The sequence below is a fragment of the Bactrocera neohumeralis genome, chromosome 5, assembly GCF_024586455.1.
Source record: "Bactrocera neohumeralis isolate Rockhampton chromosome 5, APGP_CSIRO_Bneo_wtdbg2-racon-allhic-juicebox.fasta_v2, whole genome shotgun sequence".
Taxonomy (NCBI): Eukaryota; Metazoa; Arthropoda; class Insecta; order Diptera; family Tephritidae; genus Bactrocera; species Bactrocera neohumeralis.
This window is the reverse complement of record NC_065922.1, coordinates 43833470-43856735: the sequence shown is the minus strand read 5'-3', so window position 1 is coordinate 43856735 and position 23266 is coordinate 43833470. Positions and strand designations below refer to the sequence as shown.

At 37.6% G+C, this 23266-nt stretch overlaps 1 protein-coding gene across 18 annotated transcripts in view; it reads left to right on the top strand.

Moving 5' to 3' along the window:
* LOC126760566 (disintegrin and metalloproteinase domain-containing protein 9) overlaps positions 1-23266 on the top strand; it is a 578909-nt gene that overhangs the window by 77170 nt on the left and 478473 nt on the right. For all 18 annotated transcript variants that reach the window (XR_007667220.1, XM_050476295.1, XM_050476293.1 and 15 more), the window contains exon 2: positions 5746-6920. Coding sequence is in view for 17 of the 18 variants with exons in the window: in XM_050476295.1 (XP_050332252.1) it covers positions 6851-6920 (70 nt within the window). In the remaining variant the exon portion in view is untranslated. The remainder of the gene's footprint in view (positions 1-5745; positions 6921-23266) is intronic.

Here is a 23266-nt window from a genome sequence, read left to right as displayed (position 1 = left end):
ATCGCGAAGTTATCTCAAATAGCACCCATTCCAGATTTTATGATTACAACTATATTTTGTAGTATCGTGTTGAGTAGTTGCAAATGAAAACTTTCAAATAGGGCGCTTAATTGTTCACTTAAGGTCAGTTATATTTAGCTATACTAGAATCGTTCGGATCCACCTATAATCCGCTGAATGTTTTGTTATTTTATGCAATTTTGTCATTCATGTATTTTATAAGCCCGCGATCATACCCATAAAGCCTGCCGGGAGGAATAAGCAAAACTTGTGCAATTTAGTTTTGGTCTGCAGTATGCAAAAACTCACACACACATTTTAGTGTCTTGTGTTTGGAAGTAAAAAGAAAATGAAGATACTTGGAGCAGTTTGCATCCTAGGTAGATAAGTAGGTATAGTGGATGTCTCATGACGATCTTAGGCCTATAGGAGACACACTATAAAGGAACGTTTTTGAAGAGCAGCTTTTCTTCGCCGAATTCAGTGTCGATTCTACCCTTTAATTATAGTAGAGACGTTTACTGGATTTATCTGAAACTCATGTGCGATCTTGTTGAAACTAGTTTAATCAATTTTTTACGTATGCCATAGAAGTAGTTATCGCACGGCGAGACAGAAAACCTCAATTTGATAAAGGTCTCAGCCTTGGTATTTACAACCGCAAGCACAATGTATTTGAATCTTTTGGTCAACGGAATTCTTAAAACTTTAAAAATGGTTGTTTAAGCCACTACAATTTTTTCAATGCCAATAACACATTTAAGTTTATAATCACAGCTCACTATCTCTGCAGAAGTACGAGTCAATTACTTATTCAGTTCAGTTCACTAATCTAAATTTTTGTAATGTGTTTTTCAATAAAAAAACAAGAAAAATAAATTAATATTGGCTGCACCGAAGCTATAATACAAATGCATTTTTTACAGGAACTATACATGTAATTACATAAATCTAAAAACGTAAACGGTCAAGGGCTCGAATGAAGGTCATAAAATACCCTTTTCCTTATTGATATATGTTGACATTTATAACTTTGAAGTCGTAGATAATTTCGTCTATCTTGGAACCAGCATCAACACCCACAACAGTGTCAGCCTCTAAATTAAACGCAGAATAACTCCTGCCAACAGATGCTACTACGGACTGAGTAGGCAATTGAGAAGTAAAGTCCTCTCTCAATGAACAAAAATCAAATTTATATGTCACTCATTATTCCCGTCCTGCTATATGGGGCAAAGGCGTGGACGCTGACAACATCTGACGAGTCGACGTTGCGAGTTTTAGAGAGAAAGGTTCTGCGAAAGATTTATGGTGCTTTGCGCATTGGAGATGAGGAATATCGCGTTCGATGGAACGATGAGATGTACGACGACATTGACATATAGTATGTAGTTCAGCGAATTAAAAATCAGCAGCTGCATTGGCTAGGTCATGTCATCCGCATAGATGAAAACACTCAAATTTACTTTTTTTAAATAATTTTAAACACTTCATCTCGATAAATAAATAGAAATATTTAATGAAATGTGGCGTCAACTCATTGCTTCTGTGAAATGAGCTCTGAAAATTTAAGAAACCCTGACGTAGCAAGATGTTTAAATTATTTATTCAAAACCACTCAGACTACATTTGAACTTTAACCGCGACACTGAATTACCGAAACTCTGCTGATTGGACTTGGCGCTCAATGAGATATTTCGCAAATTTAAGTGAGTCAAATGAGCTAACAAGTTATTTTGCATTTCAATTCAGTGCGAATTTCTGAGAAACAAAAATTTCACAAAAAGATTGTCTAAATTGTAGCGAAAATGCACTTCCTTTCAATTCATGCAACAAACGACGCGCTGAACGAGAAATGAAACGAAATGAAAAGGCAACTGCTGGTGCTGCCTAACAGGCTGCCTGGCCGCCTGCCTAGCCTAGCTGGCTTTATGGCCGCACAACAATAACATTTTCACTTGATGTCAGCTCATCTGCTGGCAACAACACAAAAGCGCATAAATATGATTGCAATGCAACTGCCAAGCGGCTTTGTCTCACACACACACCCCCCACCAACCAACCAACCACTCTACCAAGCGACTCAAGCGCCGTCCTTGTGCTCCCCCACTCCCTTGCTGGTTGGCTGACTGGCTGCATGGCTGCTTGTTGCCTGATGTGTTTCCTGTTTCATTGGAGCGCATTCATTATGTACCCAGCGCCAGTGACTTTCGAGTCGAGCAATTCAATTGACGTGCCTCTGCTATGTGGCAGCATTGGCTTTTGTCTGTGCTTGCCGCTGAGGCTGCTGCGGCTCAGTTCCAAATTTATTTGCCCTCCATCTATAGCAGAGCAACCTTCATCTTCAAGCGGGCGAGTTCAGAAAGTTTTGCACTTTATGAAATTGGCATTTAATGTTTGACATTTGGAGAGTAGAATACTGTGCAAAGAGAAGCAGCATGCCAGGAACACACACCCATACCCACACAAGCGCACTTTTCGCTTTTCAGCCACGCTCTGCAAGTATTTGCACTGTGCGCCTCTGCCAATAAGTCAATTTCGTTGCAAGTTGTGTACAAGTGAAGTTTGCTTTAAGTTGCAATGTCTAACTGTTAAAGTTTTCATTTACTATGCAAGCTTTTTCAGCGGCGCATTTTGCGGCAAGTCGCTGTTGTTGGCAGTGGCATGGCGGTGGTTTAAAGCGTGCGCCAGCGCTGTCGGCCGACTGCATTTGGCGAGCTTAATGATGCGGCACGCGCACTTTTTGCGGCCCTCAACTGTGGCAGCCGCATTAAAATTAATCCTTTGGACAAACAATATAAAATCACCACGAGAATAATGCATAATTAAAATGCAAGCTGACAAAAAGCGGCCGCAAAAAACATTTTCAGGCAAAAAACAAGGCTTTGGTATTATAATTAATGAAGGCACAAAAAATTTTATTTTTACTGCCAATATGTTAGTATGGTCCGTAAATATGTATTTAGCCTTCAAAAAACGCTTTAAATACCAAACAATAATTAATAGTGTTGCCTTTAGTTTATTATTTTGAATTTTTAATCCTTATTTGCATAACCTGTAATAATTTATATTTTATTAATAAACTTTGACGTATTAGCAAAATACCAAACTTATTGTAGGAGTTTTTTGACACACGCAAGTTTTTCTATAATGTTTGCGTTAAATTTTCAGCACATTTAATTTAATTAATTGCCGCAGCTTAAGCAAAAATAGTTGACGGAAGTGTTGAAATTTTTTGTATATTTTTTTTTTGTTTCGCCTTTTTTTGAATCACAATAATGCATTTAGTATTTTTGCAGTTTAAAACTTAAATTGTTTAAATTGAACTTAAAAAGCTTGCAACATATTTTGTGGTTGGCAGCCATAAGCGGAGACAGCGGCATTTTCTAATAACAAATATACCGACGATTCCTGACTTTCGTCGCAATTATGATGTCGAAATGCAGCTGAGCCAAGTAAATATATACAGCAGCCATGTCCGTCTGTTTGTATACATTCAGTTTTTGAAATAAAAATATGAAATTCTGCACACGTCCTTTTAAAACTGCTCTTTTGCTATAACCGGCAATATCGGACCATTATAGCATACAGCTGCCATACAAACTGATCGATTAAAATAATCTAGAGATTGGAAAATTATTTTTTAATAAGGTATTTTCACGAAATTTGACATAGATTAGCATCTTAAACGCCACAATCTCCGAACAAATTGATCGGACCACTAGAGCATAAAGCTGCCTTACAAACTAACTAATCAATAACAGAGTAAAGATCCACATAAAATACCTTTTTATGAATGTCATAAAATACGACTTCAAAGTTATAAATATCAACATTGACGTGAGAAAAACTAGGAGCGACGACTGTTTGTTTGATGACAGGAGATATTTCTATTGCCCTTTATCGTTACCATCGGCATACGCCAGCAGTTGTACACTTTTGTAGAAGATGGTACCTTCTCTGTTTAGTTCTGCTGCTCGAATTATTTTCTCCTGAAGTAGCTTGAAGAAATTACAGGAAAAGGAGTCGCCTTGTCTGAAACCGCGTTTGGAATCAAATGGCTCGGATAGGTGCTTCCCGATTCTTACACAGCCATATTCGTTTTGCAGGGATACCAAATTCAGACATCGCGGACATAAAGACAGCTCCTTTTCGTGCTGTTAAAAGCAGCTTTGAAGTTGACGAAAAGTTGGTATGTGTCGATTCTCTTTGCACGGGTCTTTTCCAAGACTTGGCGCATGGTGAATTTCTGGTCAGTTGTTGATTTTCCAGGTCTAAAGCCACACAGATAAGGTCATAATCAGTTTGTTGACGGTGGGTTTTAATCTTTCGCACAATACGCTCGTTAGAACCTTATAAGCGATGTTGAGGAGGCTAATCCCACGGTAGTTGGCGCAGATTGTGGGGTCTCCCTTTTTGTAGATTAGGCAGAGCACACTGAAATTCCAATCGTTGGGCATGCTTTTATATGACCAAATTGTACAACGAAGCTGATACATGCTCCTTAACAGTTCTTCGCCGCCGTGTTTGAGCCTTAGCTTGGCGGGCAATCCATCGGCCCCCGCCGCCTTGTTGTTCTTAAGACATGTACATGTCTCCTAAGACAAATACAACATACAAAATTCGCTCAATCTAAAGCTATTCGAACTTTTTCATGGTCGGGCAATGGAACGTCTGCGTTATACTTTCACTGCCATTCAGCAGCTTGGAGAAATGTTCCCTCCATAATTTTAGTATGCTCTGGGCATCAGTCACTAGATCACCTCTGGGGGTTCTACCTTCTCACACCATCTTGGCATCGTTATATGCCGGAGTTATATTCCGATTTCATCCATTTTTACAGTTTCGATAGGGGAGCTAAGGGGATTTAGATAGAGCGAATTTTGTTTGTTGTAGTTGTTTTAGGAGACATGTACATTAAACCAATTAGACGACGGGACCATGCCCATTTTTTCAGTATCTTTAGTCCTCAGGTGTTCTTTGATGCTGCGGTCTCGTCGTTACTTTTTGGCCAAGAAAAACTTTCACATATTCGAAGTAAGAGGGTTAAAAATTTATAGTTCAACTTCGACAACCTTTAGATATGAGATTTACGGGCAAAGTGGTTATAACCCCTTAATTATTTCTAAAAACCACTGCGCCTAGTGGTATGCTACAAAAATTTGTTTAACAATTTGATTGTTATCGCATTCATTCAACTTGATTTGCCAAGGTTATTTGGTCCGGTGGTAACTTTATGAAAATTATTTATGCATTAGAGTGTGTCACCTTTACTCAAAGTTCTATTTGAGAATAAAATGAAAATATTAATTTTAATTGGTAACTGTAAAATGTGGCTACAATCCAAGATCTCCTAAGGCAGAGCAATAACCAATTTGGACTCAAATTGACTCAGAAAACTTTTAGGTTTATTCATAGATACATATGTATGAGTATATATCTACATATTAGAGAGTTCATGGAATAAATATGGTACAATAACCTTTTGTGTCGAAAACTTTGCAAAACTTACCATTTCAGTTTGTACACACATATGTCTGGTTTGTTACCAACTTAGCCATTAATTCAAAATTCCAATTACGAAAATTTTTATAACTAAAATAGTATATTTTTAATAAAATAAATGCGGAATCACCTTTGTCTTGAAACCACATGCAATATTCTGCCTACATGCAATATTCTGCCTTAATTAAATGAGAAAATTGCTAACTGGAAAAATTTCATTTCTACTCTTACCTCTTACAGATATCCTGCCATTAAATGAGAATTCAAATGCAATTCTGAAGCAACAACAAAAGCAAGCGAATTGCCCGCAAATTGTATGTGAACCTTGAAACTAATAAGCATACAACCGCCTGGGCTTAACTACGGAGTCAACTTCAAACTATACTGGAAACGGTAAACTACAAATCCAGCTAACAGCTAACAGCAATTGCAACTACAACAACAAGTAGCAAATCAAAAACAAATCAAATACATAAATTTCATATCGGCACAGAGTTAACGGCACCAACACTTGCTCATACGTCCTATCCCTCCAGTCTCCGGTGCTCGCTTTTATTATCGCTCTCGCTCTCTCCTTGTGCTCTCCCTGTGCGTGTGTGTTTCTCTGCCACTAATGAATGCAACAGAAAAAGTGTTTGGATATGTGAAATATGTGTGTTTGTGTAAGTAGCGTGCTTAGGAGTTGCAATTACAGCAACAAATGCCGGAAAGTACACTTAGAAAATAATTGCAACAACAACAGCAATAGCAACAAGCACAGCACGCATGCAAACGTGAAAAGAAAAGCATTGGACAGCAGCAAGCGTACACAGCTAGCAAATATACAGCAGCAACAACAAACACAAAAACAACAGCAACAACAACAACACAAACTTATGGCACAAACAACGGCGAAGCATAAAACAAATTTGTGTCGGTGAAGTAGCAGAACGAAAACGAAGAAAAGGCGGAAGAAGAAGCGGAAACAGTGCGCAGGCAACACCAACAACAACCACAGCAACGGCCGATAAGTAAATATTGAAATTGTATAGTTGGACAAGTGGAGCAGAGCGTAGGAGAGCAATCGTCAGCAGGCAAGCGTTAGTGTGACAGCGAGTGAACGCCTTAGCGGGACTTCACCAATACAAGCAAGCAAAGCGTAGCGGTGTGTTTATGTGCAACAAATTGACCAACAGTTGCAACAAAATATAACTACAACAACAAATTTAACGCAGTTGTGCTGTTAACAATATTGACTGTTGCTGGTAATTGCGTTGAAATCGCCGTACAATAATAGCAAGAAATACAACAATAACAAATAGCAAAGTAGCAGCAGCAGCAGTAGCGGAAAAAATCAGCCGTCGTCATGAGGATCATCGCGCCATTTCGGGCTCTGGTGCTGGCCCATTTATTTTACTGCGTAGCGCCCGCTGGAGGTAAGTGCACAATAACAATAACAATATTAAATATCTGATACTTGACAATTTACACCAATAATTGTTAGGTTTTCATCAATCAAAGTGCATATTTTTAACTTGTGAAAGGTTTTAAAAACAGAAAAACAGCTGCAGAGAAACTAGCACAATAAATTAATTAAATTTTAATTATTTGCCTTGAATTGAAAATTAATGTTGTAAAATATTGAGCTTTCAATGTTGAAAATTTTTATCTAAGAAACTACCTAAAGGTAAAAGTAGAAAAAACCTTCAACTTCGGTTGCTCCGAATCACAAATACAAAACACCAAATAGATTAGATTAGAGGTAGTAAGTGAGGTTTGCACCTCGACCTAGGGTCTATTGTGCCCTCTGCTAAGTCATAACGTCTCACCTAGCCCCAACAAATTGATAACTTCCAATATGTATATGTACTGCTAGCTGCTATTGAGGCGATGTGATCCTTATTTGGAAACATGGATCCAAGGGCCTTTATCCTGCGCTTACAGACTGCTGTGCATGCTGTGCAGTCAATTAGCAGGTGTTCTGGTGTTTTAGAACAATGGCTATTTTCGAAGGCGAAAAATTGCCTGAATTTTTCCCTTGAGAGGTTGATTATATATTTAAACCAGAGAACTGCAAAGACTCTCTTAGTAATGCTATCCCTTGGGGGAAGAGCCAGTGGTATTTCGCCTTTTAGGTCCTTCAGGCGTTGAGAAGATATTACCATACTTCTGCCAAACATGCCGGCGTTGAACATATGCGCATAGCACCCGACACGCAGACAAGTTTTTGCAGCTTCGATAGCTGAAGTCCTACCGAAGTCTGCGATGCTTTCCCTCCATATGTGATAATCTGTGGCACTATCATGGCGTACAACCACCTGATAATCTTCGGCTTGCATTCTCAGGGTCTACCAGCAAGCCGATTGCACGCCATAAGTGTCTCCGTAGCTTTGATCATGATCAGATCAACTACCTGCTTCCAGCGCAGAGTGGAATACAGCGTGAGACCAAGATATTTGACCATATTAGTCATCTCTATCTCTCTTCCCCAGAGTGTAAGGTTCCTGTGGCAAACACTCCATGTAAGAACTAGATTTTGATCGTTAAGTTTGTAGGAGATTGTGTTATTATCTTAAGTTATAACCCATGCCAAATTTTGTGAAGATACCTCGTCAAATCAATATGCAATAGTGGACCGATATCGGTCAAATGAGCAGCTACTTGGGGAAAAGTTTATCTCATAGATCGACTGCAAACGACTAACAAAAAATCAGATGAAGCCAAATCTGTTGAACACGGTGGTTGATCGATGGTGTTCATTGCGTTTTATACTTTAAATTCGATGACAATATCATTACCATCCATCCATGAGTTGTTCTTCCACAATTCCGGCCGTTTTTGGCGGGTGTTTTCATTCAAAAAAAAAAAAAACAAAAAAACAATGAGCATCACCTTGAGCTTTGAGTGGCTTTGGCGTGTTGTTTGCTTTTTTTTTGGTTTCGGCTCGTTTTTTCCCTCCATGCCGATGATTGTTGACTTGTTTGCATGTCAAATTTTTAAACCCATGTATCATCGGCATATTTAAAATTTTAACCGGATTATGTGCGATCGGAATTCGCACGATCAAGCATACCCAAAGAGACATCTTGACGGTACTCTTTTTATAAAAAAATTCAGCTTTATCAGCTTGTTCATACCCAAAATATCCATCGCAACCATTCCAACGGACTAGCGAGAGATGTCGAGCTCTCTTGTCATCTCTTGTCATCTCTCTAATACTTGCCTGATTTTCAAGCACAATATCCTTCACTTTTATAATATTGTCATCAGTTGAAAAAGCCGAATGTCGTCCAGTACGAGCCATGTCTTCAACGATCGCTTGATCGTCTTTTGTTTTTGATAAAACGGAATCCCCGTAAACCTTTTCCAACATTCGCAAGGATTCCGAACACGGAATTTCATTAGAAATACAAAATTTAAGACAAATTCATTGTTCGATATTTTTATTCATTGGGAAATTCGCAAGGCACTACTGAGGTAAACTGGTTGACAGATCGTGCTCATATTTGCCGTAGTATTAAGGATAGTCCTAACAACTTCGATAAATACTTTGTTTTGATATATCATTTACCCCGGAGAAATTAATTTCAATTTCCGGGTGCTTTTTTTTGACACAATCTACTTTTGTTCTCTGTAAAACTTTTTACTTTTGCCTTAGCACTTTATAATGTACTTTTGTTTAAGCAACAACAACTTTTTTGTTACAGCTAAATTAGTATCCGTTTTTTTTGTTGAATGCTTAGGTTCATCGACTCTTTCATTTTGCATGAATATGGCAGGGTTGCACAAATATCTTCATTATATATCTATAATAGCGCGTATAGTGTACAATATAGAAAAATTTTCATGAACGATGGATATGAATCCACAGACAACTGAGTCGGCAGTCGTCATTTTACGTTATCGGTTACTGTCAACTCTTCTTATAGGATATATAAATCTCAAAGTAAGACAGTTACTCAAGATTCCTGGACTAAAGTATTTTATTTGATTACAACTGGCTTCAGTAGCCAACCGTAAATAGAGGCCCTTAATTGGGTTAAACGCAAGTATTTCGACACTTATAATCCATTAGCCTTTCATAATATGGGTGTAAAATCATGAATTGACATTTAATGAAAATAATTGATTTATGCACATGCTCATGATGTGCCGTTTATGCGCGCTTCACGAAATCACTTATGATAACTCCACTAAATAAATAAACAGAGTCATAAATAAATTAAAAATTAATCATTTATGCGTGTAAGCAGTAGTCGGGGCGCTATAATTAGTATGCAATAAAAAATAAGGAAATATTATTTTATCTGTTATAAAAATATGTACATATATATGTATGTTCGTATGTGTATATTTATGCTCGCATTAAAAAGTTAAAAATGATTATTTTAATAATTGCCGTGCGCATTTAATTGAAATGATTGAATATGCGCGTGGCTGCCAGTGGGATTTCGCAATTCCACCAAGTGATTTGTCAAACAAAAGCAATAACAACAGCACGCAGCATAATAGGCAACACAATGACAATTAAAGTAGACTTTTATGAAGTCTTCGTCCCTTCCGCCGTTCGTGGTTGGCGGTCAACTGCAGGCAGTGTTGCCAACAGCTGCAAAAAAGTCAATACCAAAATCACCGCAAATGCCACAACTGTCATAATACCGTTCTAATAACATTTTAATCAGTGCATTACGCAATCAATAGTTGCAATCTGCACTGTACTTGTACACTAATTAATGCGATTATTCGAGCGTAATTATTTGTGCGTTCTTGTGTGCTCAGCTGCCTGTCTTTCGGTTGGGTGCGACGTTAGAAACGCTGCTAGCTTGATTGGTGGGGTGTGTGAGGTGCTCTGAGCGAGCGAAAGAGTCGTGCAAATGTATGCAAATTGTTAAATTTAAAAATTTTCTACAAAAGTTGTGTAATTTAATTAAAATCAACTGAACTCGCCCAACTCTCCTCGTCGGTTGGTGAGCAAAGTTGAACCAAAAGTAATTATCAAGCTGGTGAAAGGTTTTTCATTTTATTTGCTGCTTAAGTGCAGCGAAAATCGGTCAACACATACAACAACAAATTGGAACCACAGCAATGAATGTACGCTTATATGCAGTTACATAATATATACGTTTGTCAGTCACTTTGTCTTACACACTTTGCCCTTAAGCTTTTTCCATATCCCACCTTCCCGATGTCCGTACAGATCATTTGTCGCTAGATGACCAATTGAATTCTTTGCACATGCTTCAATGAGTATATACGAGTACAAGTATATACATAAGTTCAACAAAGAGTGCAAGTAAACCTTCAGATTTCCTTTTTTTTACTAACGACGCTATGTTAAGAGCTTCAATGGTAGGGAAATTGTTCACCAGAAATAAATCAAATTATATGTTAATATTTTTATATAAAACATTTAGTACATACTAAGTCTCTTCAACGTAGTAAGCTTCACGAGAAAGGAAATATCATTTGTTTCTGTTCGCGAACCATTTAAAGTATAACCTCTTCTAGGCAGCAGTAAGCTTGTGCTAGACTTATTTTTGCTCAAATAGTAAAATTTTGTTGAATAAGATATTGTTGCCCAACTTTCAACCAAACTTTTACGATGCTCTCTTATTCAGCACATTATTCAGCTATCGTTTTATTGAGCTGAATAAGTGCTGAAAACGACAAATCCAAAAAACTTAGATATAAAATTGCAGTCTCAAAATATTTTACTCCGTTTAGAGGTTTTTATTAGCTTTTGTAAGCTTAAAAAGAAAGGAAATACCATTCTTTCTATTCTCGACCGAACTATAAACTCTTCTAGGCGGCAATAAGCTTGTGTGGCTTATTTTTGCTTAAATATTTGTATTTGTGACAAATTTTTCTATATGTTCTCCAATTCAGCATTTTATTCGGCTAATATTTTCATGAGCTGAATAAGTATTGACAGTCGCAAAGCCTGAACAATTAGATACACATTTGCAGTTTGAGAGTTGGTTAGTGTGCTTGACACTTTCTTTTAGCAATTGTGAGCTTAAAAATAATGAAAACACAATTTTTGCTTCTCTCCATCCAAGTATGAACTCGAGGTGAATATTTTGGTTAAATAATTGAATTTTGTTGATAAGATCTTATGGTACAACTGCACACTAAACCTTTGAAACACGCTCTGTTATAGAGCGTTTTATTTAGCTATCATTTTATTGAGCTGAATAAGTGCTGAATACATTAAAGGTTAAAAAATGAGGTACGAAGTTGCGTCAAAAAAGTTTATTAATCTGCTTAATACTTCTTATGGATCAAACTGTGAAGAAATAAAAAAATAATAACAATTGTTGAAAGTACACTAAACTTAACATTCAGCGATTTCACAGTTCTTTATTTATTGAATGAGTTATCATAATCAGAGTCAGTACTCTGGTGCCATCCTTAACCGCCTGAACTTCGAAGTACTAATACTCAACCTTCGAAACTGAGCTAAAATAATAGAAACATAGCGGATCCACTACAGCTATACAACTATATATAACACTATGTGGAAAATTATATAAGGCACTTTTGGTGTACATGAGGAGCAATTTCAATCAATCAGTAATTTCCAAATTCTCAGTTCATTTTCTGGAAGTTTATCGCCTGCTGAAGGAAATTGATTCCAATCAATTAAATTTTCGGACTATTTTCATATCCAGTAAGATTTTCTGATACAACCAGTCTGATAATAGTTACACTGCTAATTCGTCTCGCTAACCTAGAACCCAATCCTAATTAAGCTTCGTATCATATCAAGCACTATTCTGTTTCCAATCAGTCTCACCTCTTTCATATTAAATTTCTGTAAAGCTTACATAATAAATGTGTACCTTTAACTATGTGTCCATGCGCGTGACATGTGGGAAATAGTATGTGGTGCCTTGGCATATGGTTTCATGCACTGAAATGTTGCGGTTTAGGCTGCCTTTGACAGCGGAAAAGCGTTTGCATAGTAAGAATAGAAGAGAGCGAGGGAAAAAGGGCATGTATTAAATATTGGTGTCATTACCTGGTGAAAGCAAGCAACTTTGTCAATGATAAATATTAAAGCAAATAAGCTAAATATAATATGCTTTATCCTTTATTATATTTCAAGAAATATCTGAAGAGTCTCCACACCGACTAGATTCATACCATAGGTCAGAGGTATCGATTGAATCACTGCTCAGTGATATATTCCTTTAACACTCTTAGAATAGCAAATACTTTGGGTTAGCTCTGCAAAAAAAGTTCGTAAGATCTTGAAATCGTTTTTGTGTTAATCTCTAAGAGTTTCGCTGTACCTCCGTTACCAAATTTCACTGTCCTGCGCTTTAAGTTATTCCACAAAAGTTTCTATATGAAACTTTTAATGATAATAAAAAGTTAGAAATATATTAAGAGTATACTTTGTTAGATGTAGGAAGTTCTCTTTACTCCTTTAAATAAATGTTTCAGAAGCCATTTGTTCTCCTGGACTTGAAGATCAACGAATATGTATCTAAAACCTTTGATTCTAGTTTCGAATAATATATAATTCGAGTTTAAGTTGACAGATTAGCTCACTTGATCAAGTTCATGTCGAAGAAGTCCGCTGCCGTGTCAGTACGTTGCGCTTCACGAGAATTCAAACTTCGTCTTGAGTTATAAAACTTTATCAGATTCATTTGCAGTATTACGGCACCTTCAGTCATCCTTATCGAATATTTCACGATGTTGAACTGTGATAAAAATCGAGATATTAAGAACTAACTATTTAAGTAGTAAATTAACTAATTAATACTGATTTCCACATTAAGGTATTAGAACACACGATTCAAAGTCTATTTTGATGAAAATATTTCAATGTTTTTAAGAGGCTGCATAGACAATTTTATAGTTTATATGTAGGTCGAATTCAAAAAAATTTCACTGGTTCTATTATTTTTGAACGGAGTCCAAAAGAGTCAAATTGAAACTGAAATGGAAATAAATCTAAAACCAACTCGAAGAAACTGTTGTGAGCCGATTTTTACTTCCTCTTCGGTTTCTCTACATTTTCGTATTTAATTTATATACACTGAGCAGGGTATATTAAGTTCCCCACAAAGTTTGTAACGCCCAAAAAGAAGAGTCAGAGACCCCATAAAGAATACTCAAATTCATTGTGACAAAAAACTGCCCAGAAATTGTAAATAATACGCGAAATATTTAATTATTCATCAATATTTTTTTATTTAAAATATGACCTGCAAATAAATTTACAGACAGACTAGAAAATAAAGAAAAAGTGGCTGCTTAGGCCTTCGTCCCAAACATCAATATTTATTTTGTCGCCTTCACAAGATGTAATACACTTACATATGTCAACTATTTATCCAATTCTCGAAACACTTTTCATAAGCAATTTTTGGGATGCCCTTCAGCTCCTTCAGCGAATTTTGTTTTATCTCTTTAATCCACTGAAATCAGGTACCATGGCGCGGCAATTTCGGTTTGGAAACAAGAAAAAATTACACGGAGCCAAATCTGATTGATACAGTGATTGATCGATGGTATCTTTGCGATTTTGACTTTCAATTTGGTCAAAATCCTACTCTTTTTGCAAAATATCCAGCAAAACCAATCGAAAGAACTCGCGAGTGGTGTCGAGCTCTCTTGCTCTTGCCCTCAATTTTTGAGGTATCAATCTAAAGATTTGCTCATGAAGTTTTCTCCTCAAAAAAGCTATTATTTTGTCTGAAACACTGATAGCCCACCAATTCGATCATATAAATGGATCGTTCAGGCCAACTCCTTATGCGGAAAACCTTTTTATTTGCCCCGAAATCTTTATGAAAATTGGCTATATTATTGTTCAATACAATGCGACAGTCTGAGAAAATAATGTTCAGATAGGCGACCTATAGCAAACAAGCTGACCGTTCAAAATAAATATAAATATCTTTTTACGCTTTAAGAAATAGACATGTTAAGGTTATTTTAGCTTCGATTTCGTCAAAGTTGACGTTTTTTATTTCTTTTTTTTTATCAATTCTTTAAAAAAAAATAAGGGCGCCTAGTGGCGATATAAAATGCTGCTACTCTGGTGTATTTATTTAACGAATTTTGTTTACAGTAATAAAATTATGAAATGCAACAAACACACACACACAGACAATACATATGGCGACTCTGAGCAATTATTGACGCACTTCATTTGCAGCAAAAGGGGAAAATGCTTATTATCAATCACAATTCTTGTGTGAAAATCACTGAAAATTAATTTACATTCATTCATTTTAATTATAAAACGGCTCAATCCCCAGCATATGTATGTATGCATGTGTGTGTGTGTATTTTGTAGCATGCATTTAATCACACGCTGCTGCGTTTTATGGTAATTTAAATGATTTTTTAAATTAATAACAATTTCTGTGTGCGACTTAATTTTTGTAATTATACCTCGCTGATGATTCGGTTTCATTTTTATTCATTTTACTTTTATTTTTATTTTTATTTTTGTACTTTTTCACTTGTTACTTATTAACTTTTTTATTGTTTCTTTGATTGCTTTTTTTGCACAATGAAACTTAATTTATAATAATAATTATTATTACTATACTTAATATATGACCCGATTCGTGTTTGCCTTACGAATAATTAATTGCAACCGTCGACAAGCATATTATAATGTGCATTATCAATTGGCATTAAATAAGCCGTTATGTGTTCATGAAATTAAAAAGTTGTAGTTTACATTATCTCTCTATTGAATCGCTTTGTGCGAGGAATTAAATAATGAAAATAATTCACGAATACAAATTTTCATTGAGCGGTGTACTAAATTATGGAATTATTTGAAATTTCACTCGCACTGTAGCTAGATAACCTAGTCAGAGATGCCACCTAGTTTTCACAATGGATGCTACTAGAAGAATTTATAAATACAACTAATATGAATATGGTTAGATTACCCTAATGGTGTGAAAGAAAAAAACTTGTTAGAGGTAAAAATATAAACGGAAAAACTTGGTGATTTGAGTATTCCACATAAATTTTTAGGTTATGTGAAAAGGTGCACATAAAGAAGTTGTAGCTTCTTTCATTACCAACAACTTTGACATATACACTTTTTCTGTACGACTCGTAATTTTGCCGAAAATTGCGATAAACCGTTTTAAACTCTTAAAATTAAATCACGTCCCTCCCGTACCTCTTTCCGACCTCAAATCGACCATAAGTTATTTTTGTTTAAATTTTTGTTATTTTATCTTACCTTTCAAATAGATTTCAATCAACAATGAACTGGCATAACGTTTTACCATTTTCAAAGGCTTCTGCCCAGGCCTACTATGGTCACATCGATTTATCGCCAAGATCAACCGAAATCTATAGTTTTTACAACTTCTCCTTCTTCGTCTTTATTGGCGTAGACACCGCTTACGCGGTTACGGCTGAGTTTACAACAGCGCGCCAGTCTCCATCGACTGCGATATTCAAAGGACCATAAATCTTCCGTAGAACCTTTCTCTCGAAAATTCGTAATATCAGATGCTGAAATCGTCTATGCCTCTATACAATATAGCAGGACGGAGATGTTGAATGGCTTGGTTTTTATTCGTCGAGAGGACTTTCGTTCTCAATCGCCTACTAAGTCCGAAGTAGCATTTTATCGAGTCTGGAGAAAGCAGAACTAAAGGGGAGGTTGTTATGGCCAATTATATCAATGTCGTTGGCGTACGCCAGCAGTCGATCGCAGAAGTCGCACGATAGGTAGTCGACTTGTCTGAAACCTCGTTTGGTATTGAACGGGTCGAAGAGGTCCTCTCCGATCCGGTCGGGGCTTTTGATATTGTTTACACAGCCGTATTACTTTTCATAGCGGCATAATAGCAGCGCCTTTTCGTGCTGTCAAAATAAGCTTTCAAATCGTGGTAGGTGGTGTGTGTCGATTCTATTTTCAAAGATTTGGCGCATGGTAAATATCTGGTCAGTTGTGGTTTTTCCAGGTAAGAAGCCACACTGATAAGGTCCAATCAGTTTGTTGACGATGGGCTTTAATCTTTCGCACAATACGCTCGATAGAACCTTATATGCGATGTTGAGGAGGCTTATCCTAAGGAAGTTGGTGTGGATTGTGGTGTCTCCCTTTCTGTGAAGTGGGCAGAGTACATTTAAATTCCAATCGTTGGACATGCTTTCGTTCGACAATATTCTGCAAAGAAGCTGAAGCACGCTCCTTCTCAATTCTTCGCGTTTGAATAGCTAGGCCGGCAATCCATCGGCCCCGAAACGTCTATTCCATCGCCATCGATTAGCGGAACCGGGTTCATCATCTCCTGGTGTTATGCTTTCACTGCCATTCAGCAGGCTGGAGGAGTATTCCCTCCATAATTTCAGTATACTCTGGGCATCAGTCACTAGATCAGCTCTCTATATTCTTTGGGGGTTCTTCAAGAGTATGCTCCGGTCTTGAAACCTTCGGTTAGTCGCCGCATGTTTCCGTAGCATTTCGAACATTAACCCTGTCGACCAGCTTGTCAAGCTCTTCGTATTCACGAATTTCTGTCTCTCTCATTTTTTTTTTTGCAAATGCGTTTCGCTTCCTTTTTCAGGCCTCGGTACTTATCGCATCCAGCACGTGTTGTGGCCGATTGTAACGTTGCGAGTTAGGCAGTCTGTTCACTTTTTACTGCGACACGGCACCCACAAAAACTGGATATTTAGAGTATTTTTCCGTCTAAACTTTTAGACTCCGTTTGTTTATGACTGTACTAGTTTTTTAGAAATACAGATCCAAGTCTCCATGACTAAAGATACTTTTAATCAATTCCTTTCTATTTTTCATACTTAATTTAAAAAAATGTTTAATAAAATGATTGAAAATGATTTGCATCAACTAAACGTCTAAGTGCAACTAGAAAAGAAGGACAATCTAAGGAAAAATCTAAGTTATAATACCCTTCAAAGGTGCATTTCATATAGCATAAAAAAATACAAAATTATATTTACATTGATTTTTATCGGCCAGTTTATATGACAGCTATTTGCCACAGTGATTCTATCTGAGCAATAGGTTCGGAGAATGTAGAGTTGTCTCGGACAATAATTTATGCCGAATTTGTGAAGATATTTTGTCAAATAAAAAGATTTCCCATACAATATCATGGTTTTGAGCGGTCATTTTGTTTGCAAGTTATATCCTATAGTGGCCCGATTTCGGGAAATGAGTAGCTTTTTGGAGATAAAGGAACATTTCTCAAAAATTGAGTGACTAATTCGCATATATGTATACAGATAGATAGACATATAGATGGTAAGAGAGACGGCATGACATAAATGAAGTTTTTTCTGGGTTTGGAGTCTTTGTTTAAACCAAATATACGCTGTTCAGAGTGTAAAAGTAGATGTGTTTATCTTAAAGAGTTCTACCGTTATAAGAAATCTCTGGTGACTGTAATACAGCTTTATGAATCTATTTTTTATTATATGGTAACAATATTGTCTCTCTTGTTCCCTAAAAGCTAATGAGACCAGACCACAATGAAATTGCCTGCCAAGAGCTACAAGCAACTTCATGAAAAATGTTAGCCATGCTCATGTAACAACAACAACAATTGCGCGCTAATGTGAGCAAAGAAATTTTTGGAATAATTTTAGATGTGTCTATGAAGCAAATTTCACTGAATTATGCAAGCGGAATTAAATTCCGCGGCTAATTAATGGTGAAGGCAGTTTTTTCCAGCAAAGTCAGTCGGCGAACGGGCGCGGCTCAAGTGCCTGCCAGCCGCTGGGACAAATACACGAATTAGTACGAACAAACATGCCAACAAACATGCATAGCAACGCGCAGGTTTTGCGGGCAACGGCGCTTGTCAGAGCCAGATCCATCCATTTGTGTGTGCCCACCATAAAGGCGCTTTATGTGCAGTGCCACGCCGCTGCAGCCGCTGGTGCAACTTTGGCTGTCATTTCATGTGCCCGCCTGCCGCACCCCGTTTGGCCAAGTGCCGTTGGCGGAGCTGTCAAAACTGTCTGCTTGTGTCATATCTGTGAAACGTACAAATAGCTCTTTGCATTTGGAGGTGTATGCGCCAGTCCCCCCTCTGTTTGTGGATGAGTTTTGCATTGGACACTTTTGTACGCGTTGCCCTGAGCGTGTTGTTGCTGTTGGTGCTGCTACAGCTCGGCTGACGAACCAAACCAAGCCATTCAAAAACAGCATTAGCAATAACAACAACACCAATAACAATAGCAATAGCGTTGCTGAAGCAAACATCAACCGCAGCTTCGTGCTAAACTGGACAGCGCTATCTAACGCAAGCGCACGAGTCAACGGTTCGCCCCCCGCCAAGCAGTGTCCGCCGTTTGACTCAGCCACCGCGGTGGTGCTAAAGTGGTTGCAATTTACACACACACGCACGCGCATAAGCTTACACATACTAGAGCAGTTGGCTGATCGCTGGATTATATTGTATTATTGTTGTTGTTATTTCTGTTGACTTATTTGGCGGTTTTGCAGGAATTTTCTGCGCTCGTCTCATTTCCACGAGCTCCTCTTTCACTGCCTGTTTGTTGTTTTTGTGTACAATGACACTTCTGCATTGCCTCTCGGCGTTTTAGTCGCCGTCAATTTCCAGCTCCTCCGCCCGCTTTGGGCCTCTGTGCGCCATAAGGTAGTTATTCCACATTGCGTTCCAATTGCTATGCATCACTAGCAGAATAGCCGTTGTAATTGTTGTTGTTGTTGTAGTGTGTTGCATAGCATCGGATGTGAAACAAAAATTTGCATTTTGCCACCGGCAGTGAAAAACTAGAGCACGTGCATCCTCCCCAAGTTGTCTACTCAACGTTGGCTATAAAAGTTTCTCTGTGTGTTTGTGGGTGTTTGTGGGTATGTTTTCGTTATGAATTTAATATTCTGGATGATCGGTGCGAAATAAATTGTATTATACAAGTAGATTCAAGAACGCAAACGAAACTTTAATTTAGTTTGTATATAATCTTCTGGGGCTTCTCATTTGTCAGAGAATTGTTATAAACTGGAGCTCAAGCAGCAGATATAGTTATATAGACGTTGTTAATAAGCTTTGCTTACGAGTAAACAAATTTGCCAAAGCTTATACTATATCTCAGCGGTCTTTAAGAGAACTTGTCAACAATTTCAAAAGAACTTTAATTGAGGACAGCAAATGTTTATGAGAAATAACCCGCCTCACTTTCATGGCGTCAATCATCATGGACTTACCTGCGAGACAAGCAACTAAACGTAACCTCACAAAAGATGGTCCTGTGGTGTAAAATTAAAAGATTGGTGGTCACACTACAGCTCCACGATGCCAGCTAATGCGCTCGCCATCTCGTATTGAGTTCATTCACTGAACGTGCGACGCGTTGCACGTTCGTTTGGCTTCAGTTCTTGAACTAGTTGAATTTTGTAAGCCCGAAAACCAAGATTCTGCCATAAAGTCTTCAATTGTTGCGTACGATGGTTTCATTCGCGACTTCTTCGACAGCAGCAATAGCTTCTTCGTTGTTCATTATCCGCACGATTTGCAAACGTTGCTTCGGACTGAGCTTCTCCATTATAAAATGGGAAACTTCGTAAAAATAAAGTAACAGTTCTCAAAAAAATTAACTCCGAAAAAGTATTGACTCATTGATTGGCACGTCTAAGCAAAATTCGTTAGTATTCGTCTGAGAGCAAATCATCCGTTAGTCAAAAAATTCAAAATTAGAGATCTGCAAATTATATACATAATATATTGTCCAACATTTTTAGTTCTGTGCTCAGATTAATAAACAGAATATCTCAACCAAATGTAACATGTTCAGTATATGTATATCTCCAACTTTGAGATTTACTACTTTTTAACATCAATTCCATACAACTATCAAGGGTTCATACTTTTACACCGACGTAATGTGTCGAAGGGGTGGTTCAATGAATTTTGAGTAAAGACAATTTCCCTCGGTCTATCAGGGAAATCAATTCGAGATCGCTGAAGTGTTATTCCTCATCCGAAAAGAGACTATTTGACGAAGTGCTCGCGACACGGTCTGTGGAATCAATATCGATTGATGTTAGCTCATTGTGTTTGTTCCACAAAGTCTTATTGGTTTCACCTCAAACGAAATAATGGTTAAACTGGAAACTCGATATCAAATGTTTCCAGGGTTTTGGATGTCGCACCCCCCACCGAATAATAGTTCAATAATAATAAAAGTTTGCCGAAAAGTTTAGATCATGTATCGTTTCATAACCATAAGTCGACAACTATCATAAAGGCAGAGCGAAAAATAATTTTAACTCAAATTCGGAAGAACGTTCGAAGTAGCATCAATGTTAGTAACTAAGCTGTGGTGTAACAGAACATTTCATACTCCTGCAACTTGTCAGTATCAAAGCCGGGGAAATGTCTTCATAATTCCACTTATCTGAGTTTCATTCAAGCGCCTCGTTTACCATGACCATTATACGTGTAAGCATATATGAAGTAAAGTCAGTCGGATGTTAGAGAGTCCTGATAATTGTTATATTTGTGCTAGGGCAAGTTTTTGGCCGACTTTACCCCTTCTAGGTACCATTAAGAGAAAAACACGCTCACTTTATGTGATGATGATAACTAACATATTGACCGTTTTCTGGATTATAAAGTCAGCCGGAAGTTCAATAATTTTTCTGTTAGATACACATATAGGAAATATTGACCCGATTCGACTCATTTTTGACGTACACACGTACTATTATTACCAAATGATTATCTTCTCATTTAGATATATATCTCACATTGACTGATATATTCGGCAAAGGAGCAGCCATAGGTTCAGATGTCCATATTTTCGGTATCTGAGGTCTTGAATATTTATGGTCCAATTTTGACAATTTTTAAACCTGAAATGACATACCTTCAAGGCACTGCCCGATTTCGGCGATTTTAACACTGTAACATTGGAATGCTAAAGTCATAGTATGTATCAAATTTGGTTCAAATTGGTCGAGTAGGTTCGCAGATATGTGATTTGACCTAAAGGAACACGTGTTCAACGTTTCAATTTTTCGCTTTCGACGACATTATGTAGTAAAATTGCTATGAAAACTTTTTTTTGCTCATTTGTGCTCCAACACTGATGTAAATATTTTCAAAATTTTAAGCAAGATCCCAGAAAAGTAACAAATCTTAATGCTGAGCTAAATATGTTGGTTACCGAGCAAGTACAAAATATGCAGAACATTTTCTTGGCTGCGAAGAACACGCGCAACTATCCACAAACTTATCTAGGGAATCACACGCTCGCTGCCTGCTATTTCACAAGTTATATTTGTTGTTGTAAATTTGATTTCTATTTTTTTCCTGCATTTTTCCTCTCGTTTCTCATTCTTGTTGTCGTTGTTATTGTATTCGCACGTGCATAGTTGCGTTGGTTCACCAGCCAACCATTCATCCATCACTTTGCCGCTTGACTGCTCGCCACACTGCCGTTGGGTTAAATATGTATATTATGTAACATTTTCGCGCAGCAAAAGCGCCACGGAGAGCAAGCCGAGAAAGCCGGCGTGACAAGGCAAGGCTGCGGGGATAAAAGTTCGTTTGGCGAAGGGACTGTTGGTGTGGCGGCAACGACATTCATTTCATTTTTGTCGAATGCAATTTGTGTAGACCACATTTCGACACACGCACACACACACACACACACATACTATTGCAGGCGAACTCCTCAGAGTATTCAACTCACTAACATACATACACATTTGTAAATGTATATGTATTTATGTGGCTGTGCGAGGAAATACTTGCGATTGTATGCGCGAAATTTGAAATTTGTCAGCATAAGTCTGCCCCATTTGTAGATAAGAGTGGAGGAGCATAGAAATTTCGCCGACAGGCTCATTAAATTTCAACAAAAAGAAACTAAAAATATGCTGAAGATGTAGCAACACACACTGTATTATACTTAGGAGTGATTCTTCAATGTATGTGTATGTGTGAGTGCAGTTTATGCAATGCAAAGCAGCTGGGAGTCATTGGCAGTGCCGCTCTGTAAGAAGACTGTAATGTGGGTGTGTGTGATCCTCCGCTGGAGTTTCTTTGTTAACCAACACTGCACGTGGAGGTGGTGGAAAATGATGGCAACGCTGCTGATGTGCTGGCATTTGCATAAGATCAACAGGCATTTGTAGTTGCATATTTTAAACTTAATATTTTCAATACCGCAAATTTCCATTTCTTGTTACTGTATATACAAAGCTTCGCTTTCCGCAACTGAAGGGGGAGTTCGGAGGTGACTGCGGACACTATATAATTGAAGAAATTGAAATTGTGTTCATAATATACGTAGTAATGATGAAGGAGTACTTATGAGAAATACAGAAATATTTTTCCGATAAAATAAGTTTTCTGGTTCCGTAAATTTTGACCAGTAATTGATAAATGTATATTTCTGCTCTAACGTGACTTAACTTATACGCGGTCGCTCCGATACATATTTGGAATACAAAAGTAAAAGCTAAAAAAAAACGATTCATTTTGCAACTTCGTCTCTTTGAAGCTCGATATACTTGACTGCTGCTTCGAAGTCTTCAATAGTTCGGACAGGTACGTTTTATGGAGGTTTGCAAAGTAGGCGTCTGTGGCTGTGTTCAATACCTGAATCGACTCATATTTCTGCTCGCCGAGTGACATTTTCATGTTTAGACATTTAATAAGTTGGACGGTGTCGAAGTGGAAAGTACTTTGGTAGCCTAATTAGAATTGTCAGTGGCGGCGACGGAAGTGAGCCGATGCGTTATAGTGGTGGAAGATCCTTGCTTTTTGACCAACGGAGAAAG